General features: G+C 52.8%; 1 protein-coding gene across 1 annotated transcript in view; it reads left to right on the top strand.

Moving 5' to 3' along the window:
• Window positions 1-12,520, top strand: part of Sh2b3 (SH2B adaptor protein 3) — a 34,316-nt gene that overhangs the window by 6,353 nt on the left and 15,443 nt on the right. Inside the window, exon 2 of the mRNA XM_076853112.2 lies at window positions 5,881-6,645. Within this exon, the coding sequence (XP_076709227.2) occupies window positions 5,908-6,645 (738 nt within the window). The 5' untranslated portion in view covers window positions 5,881-5,907. The remainder of the gene's footprint in view (window positions 1-5,880; window positions 6,646-12,520) is intronic.

The raw sequence follows: 12,520 nt of genomic DNA, 5'->3' as shown, positions 1-12,520 counted from the left end.
ACCACCTTTTCTAGCGTCCCTGTGAGTTGTGATAAGGACTCCAGAGCTGTCAAATACCAGCCTGCCTTGTCTGGCCTGGGAAGGTGTTAATTCACGCACTGGCATTGCTGGGGCACTAGCTCTGCATGGGCCCTGGGAAGCTGGCAGGAGGGGACAGTCTCCCAGCTTGTGGGGGCACGCCCATGGTGGGGGATGACAGTAAGCATGGTACTTGCTGGCGAGTGAGCAGTGACCTATGCCCAGTCCTGCACTTACCTGCTGGCCCTGTGACTGGGCAAACTGCTGTTCGCACACCTCAACATTCCCAGCTATGAAGTGGGCGCAGTGCTGGCCCTGCCCCTTCCAGTGGGAATTAAGGAGCAGATATGTGCAGAGTGTCCCACACAGAGCAGAACACATACAGTCTGGCTTAGTGTCATTTATTGTGGTCATTTTTGTTTTCTTGTTTTTGCCCTGTGACTCTTTCCAGAACCATTTGGTGGCTTTGAGACCTGGGCAGAGTTGCTGATGAGCCTTGATTTCAGTAGAGCTGAATGAGACCTTTGTGTCCCCTCCTCTGGGGCTCGCTCATTCATTCAGTAAACATTCTCTGGAAAGAGAAGCTTCTTGATGTGCATTTGGGCGTCAGTCAGGGGCTTTGAGGGTGCCTTTGGTGGGCATTTTCCATCAATCAGCAGCCCCAGGGGAACTCCTCTGTGCTTCACTTTCTCTCTCTGTAAAATGGGAGCCATAATTGGACCTACCTCCTTGCGCTGTCCTGAGCTTGTGAGAGCTAATGCTTCACCTAAGGATTAGAACAACGCCTACTGGTGGCCAAGTGCCTGGGTGACTCTTGAGCCTGAGGCAGGAGGAGGGCAAGTTTCAGGCCAGCCTGGGCAAAGTAGCAAGATCCTGTCTCAAAATAAAAAGTGTTGGGGATGTAGCTCAGATGTAGAGGTTGAATGCTCTTTGTTTTTATAGGGGGAGGGTACCGGGGATTGAACTCAGGGACATTTGCCCACTGAGCCACATCCCCAGCCTCTGCCATAAATTTTGTATTTTATTTAGAGACAGGGTCTCACTGAGTTGCTTAGTGCCTCACCTTTGCTGAGCCTGGCTTTGAACTCGCGTTCATCCTGCCTCAGCCTCCTGAGCCGCTGGGATTACCGGTGTGTGCCACCATGCTGGGTAGAATGTTTTTAAAAAAACAAACAAAAAAACACAAAGCCCAGAGTAAGGCAAGAACGCAGTAGATGGGGCTGGAGTTGTGGCTTGGTGGTAGAGCACTTGCCTAGCATGTGTGAGGCCCTGGGTTCGATTCTCAGCACCACATATAAATAAATGAATAAAATAAAGGTTCATCAACATCTAAAAAAAAAAACAACGCAGTAGATGTCCTTCACAGGAAGACCTGGGAACAGGTGTAATAAGCGTTCCCCACCCTGGCCTGGATAATGACAGGGTGTGGGAGACTCCTGCAGCTGGGCTTCAAGATTCTGATGTATGGCAGTGGACAGGGACAGGTATTCCAGACAAAGGAGCAGGTGTGGACAGAGGCCCAGGGGAGGTGACCATTAGTTGATGCTGGCTGCATGCGTCTGTCAAAAGAGCCAGAGAGGTTCCAAGTCCAGCCATTTCTTTTGTTTGTTCATGCCATAAGCATTCATTGAGCTTCTTCTGTATGCTAGGAGCTTGCTCTCAAGCAGGTAGTGTAGCCTCAAGGGGCCCACATGCTGACAGGGATCATCACTGATGAAGTCGCCTTGGCTGCTGTAGGATAGCATGTGACCTGTGTGCTAGAGGACAAGTCTAGGTCTTGACACATCTGGCAGACTTCTTTGTGTTCCACTGGAAGCAGACAGAGTGGATAGGACAGGGAACAACTAGCACCACTGCTCAGAGGTGGCCAGTGTGGCTGGCAGGCCACTTGGGCTGGGTGGGGCTGGAATCAGAGCTCTCTGGGCTCCTGAGAGTCAAGAGAGCAGCGCCTGCCTTACCTGTGTCACAGCCTGAGTGTATGGAACTATAGGGCTGCCCAGGGACAGATGCCCTTCAGCAAAAGACAGAAGGAGGTGGCCCAGGGCAGATGTGGCCCACTTCCTTTCTGCCTGCTAACTCTTTTACTTTTTTTGGTGGTGCTGAGGACTGAACCCAGGGTGCTCTACCTCTGGGCTACACCCCAGCCCCTTCTGTTTTTGAGACAGGATCTTGCTAAGTTGTATAGACTGGACTCAAACTTGTGATCCTCTTGCTTCAGCCTCCTGAGTCATGGGGGGCTATAGGCAGTCATCACCATGCACGACCTGCCTGCCTGCCTTTCCTGACTGCTCACTGTGCAGAGTGTCTGCTGTGTGCAGAGCACCCTCCCAGCAAGTGCAGTTCACTGTGCCAACTGGGGTATCCTGCCACCAACTACAGTGTCACCAGGGAGGCTCGGAGATGGTGGGGGTGGCCCTGTCATTACTGCTACCCTGTAGGTATGCCCAGTGTGATGGGGCAACACAGGGAGAAGGTGCACATGAAGCAGAGTATGGCCCGAAGAACTCCATTCTGAGTTCTGACCTCCAACTTGAGACCCTCTTAACAATTCCTAACAAATGTCACTTGAGGTGGATGTTTGGCAGATGAGGAAACCAAGGTTTGGAGAGGTCCAGTCAGGTATCACAGGCCACACCACCAATACTGGCTCCCTTTGTCTAGTGAGCCTCAGGTGGGCAGGGGTTTTTTCCTTGTTCTCCATATGTCCCCAGGGCCCAGCACACTGCCTGGTACACAGCGTGCTTCAGTAATATTGGGGGAGTGAATGAGGAAGTAGACAGAGGCCCCATTTGTCCTCAGAGCTCTCCTACCTATTCTCCTTCCTGACTGCCGCCCCTGCCCTGTCAGGGAGTAGTATTGGATGGCACCATTCACTATTCCTGCTTATCAGGGATTCTGTGCCTGAATTTGTGCCAGAGCAGAGAAGGCATTTCTTATTCTCCATCCTGAAGAACAAGCATAGATGTATGGTCCCCCGCAGGGGTAAGGCCCAGGCCTAGCTAGGCTTGGGAGGGAGAAAGGAGACCCTGATAGGTAACTGCTAAAGCATGAATTGTTCAGCACCGAGGACAGCGGGAGACATAATGCCATTTTGATTATCTTGTACTTAAGGGGGCGGGGGCCCTTGGCCATGGGAGTTGAAGCTCCCATTGGGGAGCAGGCAAGGGTCTGCCTGTCCTGAGAGGGCCTGGCAGAGCAAGAGAGGCCTTTGCACCCTGTGAGTCTTGTGAATGTATTCCTTTTTATTTGTTGTTTTATATTTATTTGTGTAGACATCAGTACACTATTATTATAACATTTAAATAGGATAACAGCAGCCAGTTCTTACTAAGCTCTTCCTAGGTTCTAACTTTATATTTATTGACTCAATCTTTATTACACTCATAAGGTAGGTAAGGTGGGAAACCAAGGCAGAAGGAAGTACGATGAATTAATCAGGGTTATCTAACCAGTAAGTGGCATCATTGGGATTTGAACCCAGGCTCCAGAATTCATCTTCTTGACCATATTCTAGAGAGGCAGTAATTTTTCCTTGGTTATTACCCCGGCACCCCAAATTGGGCTCTTTCCCAGAGGATACCATTTCAGGATGGGTTTGCTTCTGCCATGCCCTTCTTGCTCACCTACCCACCCCCACCTCCCCATACTGGGGATTGAACCCAGGGATTCTTTATCACTGAGCTACATTAAAAAATTTTTCTTTTGTAGTTGTAGATGGACAGAATGCTTTTATTTATTTATTTTTATGTGGTACTAAGAATCGAACCCAGTGCCTCACACATGCTAGGCAAGCACTCTGCCCCTGAGCTATAGCCCCAGCCCCCACCCCAGTTCTTTTTTTATTTTGCTGAGGCTGACCTCAAACATGATCTTCTTCTTTTTTTTTTTTTTTTTTAATTAATTAATTAATTTATTTATTTATTTTTTATTTTTGAGAGAAAGAGAGAGAATTTCAGTATTTATTTTTCAGTTTTTGGTGGACACAACATCTTTTGTATGTGGTGCTGAGGATCAAACCCGGGCCTCACACATGCCAGGCGAGCGCGCTACCGCTTGAGCCACATCCCCAGCCCCAAACGTGATCTTCTTGCTTCAGCTTCCCGAGTAGCTGGGATTATAGGCACACACCACCATGCTGGGCCTGGCTCACCATTTAAATATGTTTCTGTACATATGTAGTTTAATTTTATGGAACTGTTTATGTAAATAGAATGTACAGTTTGTGTTCGGTGGTTTGCCTTTTTTTGGTACTGGGGATTGAACTTAGGGATGCTTAACCACTGAGATATATCCCCAGGACTTAAGAAAAAAAAATTTTTTTGTAGTTGTAGATGGAATGCTTTTATTTATTTATTTTTATGTGGTACTAAGGATCAAACCCAGTGCCTCATACATGCTAAGCAAGCGTTTTGCCACCGAGCTACAGCCCCAGCCCCCAATCCAGGCCTTTTTTGATATTTTATTTAGAAAGAATGTCTTGCTGAGTTGCTTAGGGCCTCGCTGAGTTGCTTAGGGCCTCGCTAAGTTGCTGAGGCTGGCTTTGAACTTATGATCCTCCTGCCTCAGCCTTCCAAGCCACTGGGATTGCAGGCGTGCGCCACCTGGTTTGCCTTTTTTTGCTTAATGGTGTGCCTTACAGCTCTCTGGGAGGTGGTAGAATAGATCTTCCTCATCCTTTCAAGCTGCTGTGGAATATTCCAGCCTGCAGTTGTACCACAGTTTATCTCACTAGTTTCTGGTTGGTAGGCATTTGGTTCTGTCTATTTTTTTCACCATGAAAAACACGGTGGCAGGAGATGCCTCACAGGGAATTGTCCTGTACATGCCTCTCTGTGTATGTCTCTTAAGTGAAAGTGGGATGATGGGTCTGACATTGCTCTTGGCAGATTGTCTTGTAACCCACCTGGGCTGGCAGAGCCACCTAACAATGTGTGAGGCACTGGGTTTGATCTTCAGTACCACATAAAAATACACATAGAAATAAGCGAAATAAAGGTATGAAGAAAAAAAGTCAGATCACCTGATGGAACATTGTAGGAAAGTGCCTGTTGCAACGCTGGGTATTATTGGTAATTTAAAATTTTAATCTAATTTTATTTTAGACACAGGGTCTCACTAAGTTTCCCAGGCTGGCCTCTAACTTGTGAGCCTCTTGCTTCAGCCTCTTAAGTAGCTGGGATTACAGGTGTGCATCACCCCACCTGGCTCCTGCTTAATATTTTTTTGTTTGTTTGTTTCTTTTCTGCTCTGGGGATTGAACCAATGGGGCATCTACCATTGAGCTACATACCCAGCCTTTTTTTAAATTTCAAGGCAGAATCTTGGTAAATTGAGGAGACTGGACTCAAACTTGCAGTCTTCTTGTCTCAGCATCCCCTGAGTGGCAGGAATTATAAGTGTGCTAATTTTTGATGTTGTGTGGGGTGAATAATTTGTCTCCTATTGGTGGTTTGAAATATAGCAGTCCCGCTTATCCAAAGTTTCATCTGTGTGTGTGTGTGTGTGTGTGTGTGTGTGGTCTTAGTTACTTGTGGTCAACCAGAATACAAAAATATCAAATGGAAAATGCCAGAAATAAATAATTCATAAATTTTATATGTGCACGAGTCTGTGTGAGGAAATCTCCCAGGATGTGGAACTAACTGTCCAGTCTGGACATTAGTCATTTGTTTGTTGTGTCCATGCCATATATGCTGCACTCCTGTCACTCACCAACCAGAGCCGTTACAGGGTCGAGTTAGTGTCCCCAGGTTCAGGAATACACTGGAGGTCTTGGACTGTACCCTGGGAACACAGTGGGAGCCCTGCATCTGTGACTCACCTGCAGGCCCAGTTCTCATTGCCCACCTCCGTGTCTTTCAGCCTGGCCGCCCCACCTCGGTCTCCACCATGAACGGGCCCACTCTGCAGCCTTCCTCGACCTCCTCCACGCCCTTGGCCTCCTCCGCCTCCCTGCCTGCAGCGGCGACCCCGTCCCCCCGGGGCTGGAGCGAGTTCTGCGAGCTGCACGCGGTGGCCGCCGCCCGCGAGCTGGCCCGCCAGTACTGGCTCTTCGCCCGCGAGCACCCGCACCAGGCGCCGCTGCGCGCCGAGCTCGTGTCGCTGCAGTTCACCGACCTCTTCCAGCGATACTTCTGCCGCGAGGTGCGCGAGGCCCGGGCACCCGGGCGCGACTACCGCGAGACGGGCCGCGGGTCCCCCACCAAGGCCGAGGCGCCCGCGGCCGAGCCGGGCCCCGGACCCGCCGCCCCCGCGCTGCCCAAGGCCCGCAGCTCGGAGGAGCTGGCCCCGCCGCGGCCGCCCGGCTCCTACTCCCTCCAGCACCTGCGCCGCAGCCTGCGTCTCATCTTCCGCCGCCGGTCGGCCGGAGAGCTGCCTGCCGCCGCGGCCGGGGAGCTGGCCGAGGCCGCCACTAGGCCCGGCCTGGCCAGGAAGCTGCTGCCCTGGAGCTTGGCCCGGGAGCCGCCGCCTGAGGCCCTCAAGGAGGCGGCGCTGCGCTACAGCCTGGCGGACGAGGCGTCTATGGACAGTGGCGCGCGCTGGCAGCGCGGGAGGCTGGCGCTGCGCCGCGCCGAGGGCCCCGACGGCGGCCCCGACCGCGTGCTGGAGCTCTTCGACCCGCCCAAGGTAAGTCCCAAGACAGGGGTGGGGGGGTGGGGGGGAAGGTGGCTGAGTGCCCAGAGGAAGGTCTAACTAGGAGCCTGTTGTCTCCTTTGATTCGCTTTTTGGCGACGCTGCGGACTGAACCAGGCCTCCTGCGTGCTAGGCAAGCGCTCTGTCTCCCACTGCATCCCCAGCCCGTTTAATTTTGAGTCGGGGTCTCGCTAGATTGCGCCGGCTGGCCTGGAACTTGCGGTTCTCCTGCCGCTGATGGACTGGCATTTCAGGCTTCTGTCATTTTGGGTTAGCGGGAAGGACGCAGGGGAAGTGCCATGCTGGCACCTGTGTTGACATATATGTTTGTCCTAAGTCAGGGGCCAGCCCTGGCGGCGTTTGCCTCTTTGTGCGGGATGGTGCCAGATGCCACATGAGGTTTAGCTATTTTCCCTCCTTAGGCGCCGCCTGGCCGTTTGACATTTTTGGTGTTCAGGTCAAGGATTCCGTTGGGCGTCAGGAATACCTTTCGTGGTTCACGTGTGGGGTGTTGGCAACTCGGCCCAAAGTCCTTGAAAATTCTGACTGAACTGACAATAACAAATAGGTGTATTATTTCAAGAGATTTCAGCACTGATTCCTTAGCACCCCCTGTGCTTGTCCATGTCTTATTTTTCTTCCCAGTATTAAAAACTTGTCCTTTTCCTTGGACCCAACTGAACTCCTACGTGTAGGGTGAGTGCAGTCCTGAGGGTCTGGGTTGACTGGTGGCCTGACAGCCGTTCTTTGCCAGATGCATTCTGGATCTGTGGGAACAAGTGGTGCTGGGTGCTAGGGGAAGCTACTGGAAGAAAAAGCCCAGAATTACAAACAGTAAATTGTGTTCTAAAGGAAAAGCAGCGAAGTTTCTTGGGGGGGGGGGTGTACAGAGGGGCCCAGTTTGGAGGGCCCTCACATGTGTACTGACCTGTTTAAATAATTGTGGTGTAGCCCACGTGTGCTGAGGCTCCTTGGTGTGTCTGAGGGTGCACCCAAGGAGCCCAGCACAGGTTCCCTGTGCCTCCTCCATACTAGCACTTGCACTCCACAGCCGCAGTGCCACTGCAGGGAGCTGAGCACTGCCTGCAGTTCCTTGGAGGGACGTCTGCTGTGATTTCTCCTGGGGGTCCGTGTACTCAGTGCTTGCTTAACTTTGGGGAAAGTCTGGCAGTTTCTTGTCGCAGCTGCGCTGCTGCGTTCTAGCAGTCTTAGAGGAGTGTCCCTGGTTGTGGGCCTGGTCAGCACTTGGAGTTGGAGCCCTCAGTTGCCATTCTCCAGGGGAACCAAGTCTTAACGTGGATTTAATTTGAATTCCCTGAAGACCATCCATGTTTGTGGGCCATTGAATTTAGTCTTTTGTGAAGGGACTCTGGTTTTCATTGTCTGTCTTTCCTTTACTTTTATAAGGATTTTGCATGTTTATTTCTATATTGTGTGTGTGCTGGAGATTGCATCCTAAGCATCGCAGGCTGCCATTTCACCAGCGGAAGTTCTTAATTTTAGTGAACTCTGGTTTATCAACTGTTTCCTTTATGGTTAGTGCTTTTTTGTGTCCCGCTTAAGAAATCTTTGCCCTCTGAGGTCCTGAAGACATTTTCTTGCCTTTTCTTCTGGAGACCTTGTTTTGGGGCCTCCTCCCATATTGGACTGGGAGCTGTCTGGACTGGGTTTTGTGTGTGGTGGGGCCACCCTTGTCCTCTCTCACCCATGAAAACCTGGCTGCTCCTTCCGGCGAAATGTGCTCCTGTGCTTTCCTCTCCTGTTGGACAGCAGTGCCCCCTGTCCTAATGCAGTGTCCATCTCTGGAGATGTGCTTCCAGGCTGTATTTTGTCCCATTGCTTATGTGTCTGTCCTATGCTAACACCACATTGTCTTAATTTCCAAAGGTTTATCAAGAGTCTTTTTTTTTAAAGAGGTTCTCACTAACTTGCTGAGGCTGGCCTTGGACTTGTGATCCTCCTGCTTCAGCCTACTGAGTCGCTGAGATCACAGGCATGTGCCTCCATGCTCTACTTGCTTGGTGTCTTGAGATGTGACTGTAGACTGAGCTCAGATCCAGGCAGAAGTAAAAACCTGGGCAAAGTCCCTGAGGCAGGAAAGTGTTCAGTGTGTTTGGAAGGAAGAACAAGGAAAGAGCCAGTGTGGTAGAGGGGAGCAGGGTAGCTCTGTGGGTGGAAAATTGTCTTCCAGACACCACTGGAAGCTTCAGGAAAAGGCAGGGTGGGTAAAAACTGTTTTCTTGTTGTTCATAATGAAGCTTGAGGTCACAGAAGGCAAGGACTGGGCCCCAGACCTGGTTGTACCTGTCTGTGGTGGGGTCCCGTTCCCCATCCACTTCCCTCTGGAAAGCAGCTTCGGTTTAACATAAGCCATCTGGACGCCAGCTGCCTGAGTCTGAGGGACCCAGCCTGCATGAATCGGCTTCCTTCCCAGCCCCGGGCCTCAGGCTGGTCCCCATGCAGGGCTGGGAGTGAGCCTGAGCCCCTGGACTGGGCGGTGCTCAGGGCTATGTCCTCGTTGTGTTGTGCTGTGGTTTGTTGTGGTGATGACCTGGGGCTGAGAGCACCGCTTCATTTCCAGAGCTACTTTGGGCCATCAAAGTAGCTGAAGGTGGGCCTCGTCACATTCCCCAGGGTTCTGCCTCACTAGAGCAGCCAGGGCATGGGAGGTCGACTGGTCATTGTCGTCTTGCCCAAGCCACCTGGGCCTCTGACCCAGATGGGTTGGTGGGTGTCACCTGTGAAGCGAGAAGCCCTGGTGAGGCCTCCCTGGCTCTTCTCTAGCACAGCTGCCCAGTTAGCAGCTTCCCACAGCTTCCGGCTGTGTGTGGAGCAGTCGGACATTCCTGAGTGTTCCCCAGGGATTCAGAGCTTTGGTCTCTGGGCCAAGGATGCCAAGACCACAAGTCTTGCCTGTGCCTGCCAGTTAGTCAGCCTTGACCTCTGACCGTAGTGTTGGCCATGGCAGCAGCACTGTTTAGGAGGTGGGGGTTGGCATCCAGCTGGTGGGGGGGGGGCTGAGTGCTTAGCTTTGTATTTGCATCTGAACTCATCACTTACACGGTGTCCTGTGGGGGAGGGAACAGATGCCACCCTGGTGGAGGCCCCTGTTGCTTGGAGCAGGAAGGACCTGGAGCATCATGACTGAGAGGGTGCTGCCCACCTGTGTCTCGGACTTCGCCTGGCAGAGGCTCCTGGGGCAGCCTCCCCCAGAGGGTCCCAGCTCTGCCTCTGGCCAGCTGACCCTGACTCCACTCGGAGTCCCAGTCTGAAGTAGAGGTGGCAACAACAGCCCCTCAGGGTCACTGTGAGGGGTGTGATGGGGGCAAGCTCCATTTTAGTGGGTATGTGCATCGGAGGGCTACAGCCCTGCTCAGGGGTTTGGAGGAGGGTTGTGGCTATTTCCCACAGTCAGAAAACAGGCAGAGAAGTCTCAGACTTCCTCTGGTTTCAGTGTGTCCCTGTAGGTGGGCAAAAGCTGGGCAGTTTCTCCTGCTGAGTTCAGGTTCTGGGCAGGGGGTGGCTTCTGCTGAGGGATGGTCAGCAAAGCCTTCTCTGAGAGATGCAGATAAAGTCTAGGTGGGGAAATGGCAAATGCAAAGGTCCTGGGGTGGACACGAACTAGGTAAGTTCAGGAATAATCGAGCACCCAGGGGTTGGAGTATATGGAGCAAGAAGGGATGACACTGGAGAAGGGTAGGCCTTCTTGGTCATGATGAGGACTCTAGGTTTTATGCTAAGGGTGTGGGTACAATCAGGGCTAAGACACTTTCCAGGGCTACTTAGTGGTGGCAGTGGCCCAGAGGGACTCTCCAGAGTAACCTGTGGTCTCTTGGCACCAGGCTGGCCAGAGAAAGTGTGGCCTGATTCTTCTCCTGGAACACCCTCGAGTTTCCATGCCCCCCGATCCTGCAGTCCCTCCTTCTCTGGCAGGTCTGGGCCTGGGATGGACCAGGACAGGCAGTATGTGCTTGTGACCTTGACTGTGCCCAGTGTGCATCAGCACTGCCCCAGACACCAGGACCTTCCCATGAGGCAGAGCTCACGGACCCATCGAACAGATGAGGAAACTGAGGCTGAGAGGCACAAAGAGAAGCGAGCTCTAGGTCTTGCAGCTAAGGAGATCTGCACTCTGAGGCACCCTTATCCCCAGCTCCCTGTTGTACCAGCTCTGGACAACTCCTGCCAGGCAGCTAAAGGTTCCACCTCACTTGGTATTAAAAGGAAAATAGGAAATTGGGTCAGTTGCTGTTTCAGTCAACTTGGTTTCACCATGACCAAAGTACATGACAAGTTATTTGGGACTCATGGTTTCAGAGGTCTCTGTCCATAGACGGCCGACTCCATCGCTCTGGGCCCATGGTGAGGCAGCACTTCATGACGCAGGGCCCAGCATGGGGGAAGCTGCTTGGCTCATGGCAGACAGGAAGCAGAGAGGGGAGGGATCTGCAGGGAAGATGGATCCTTCCAGGGCACAATCTAGAGACCCGCCTCCTCCAGCCACGCCCCATTTGCCTACAGTTACCACCCAGAATATCCCTGCATTGACATAGGAGCTTTGGGGGACACCTTATATTTAAGGTATATATATATATATATGCCAATATTTAAGAAGATGAAACGCAGAGATTCCACACAAGAATCCAGGTGTCCCGGGGCTGGGGATGTGGCTCAAGTGGTAGCGCGCTCACCAGGCATGCGTGCGGCCTGGGTTCGATCCTCAGCACCACATACAAACAAAGATGTTGTGACTGCCGAATACTAATAAATAAATGTTAAAAATTAAAAAAAAAAAAAAAGGAATCCAGGTGTCTGGCTCCTCTTAAATACTCAGTGGACTTGGCATCTGTGGGAGGGTCCCTATTGGCCTGAGCCACTGCAGGGTACGGGCTGGATCAGGCCACTGGGCTGGGGTGCTGGCCTTGGTGCATGTCCTCCTTGGGAGCCAGGGGCCCATTTCAGATGGAGCAAAATGGTATCTTGGGCCTCAGTCCCCTCATATGCCCAGGCCTGGGTTGGTCACGGTGATCTCGGAGCTTGCCAGCTGGGATGAGGCTGAGTCTCAGTCTTCCTTATGTGCCTAGGAGGATAGTGACAGAGCCCAACTCCTCTTAAGAACGCCTGCTCAGCCAGCATTAGCGGGTGCCTTATCCACCAGGCCCTTGCTCACCTGCTTCAGGTAGTCTTTTTGGCAGCCTGTGGCACCCATTCACAGATGGGGACCCTCTGGCTGAACAAGGTCACCAGTTGACAAGTGGGAAGAGGGGCTCCTAGACCTTCACCTGCACAGTGGGCCTGGGGAACTCCTAAGAGGAGGCAGCCTTGGGGCCAGTGTGGCTCAGAGCCATCCCCCGCTGCTCCTTGTGTGCCAGCTTCCTTGGGCAGGACATGGGGCCTCACTGGGCTGCAGCAAGGAGCCATCATGGTTCCTGCCTGCAGGCTTGTTGTCCTGGGGGAGAAAGCCCTGCTTGGTGGCGTTGAGCAGCTTGGGCCTGCCATCTTGGGGCCAGGGCTCGGCCTCTCTGATCCTGGGCTCTTTGGTGGCCTGTTGGGCCAGAAGGGGCAGAGCCAGGCGGGAAGGCCCTCATGCCCTGAAGCCTGTGCAGCAAAGCCAGCAAAACGCACTAGAGGGCCAGCGTCGGCCTGCAGACGGTTTGCCCCTGCTCCAGCTCCTGGCGCACCTGCCCCAGGGACGAGGAAACTAAGGCTCCAAGGCCAGAGGAGCAGACAGGCCAGGGCCTGGGTGGAGCCAGGGAGGTGCCTCTGCCACCCTGCCTTGCCTGTGGGAGAGAGGAAGCAGAAGGAAGGGCGGTCCACCGCAGGGGCCTGGCCATTTCCTCTCCAAGGCGGGAGCACAGGGGGCCGAGGA

Source organism: Callospermophilus lateralis, chromosome 1, assembly GCF_048772815.1.
Source record: "Callospermophilus lateralis isolate mCalLat2 chromosome 1, mCalLat2.hap1, whole genome shotgun sequence".
NCBI classification, from domain to species: domain Eukaryota; kingdom Metazoa; phylum Chordata; class Mammalia; order Rodentia; family Sciuridae; genus Callospermophilus; species Callospermophilus lateralis.
The sequence above is the reverse complement of the archived record's forward strand: the minus strand, read 5'-3'. Positions and strand labels throughout refer to the sequence as shown.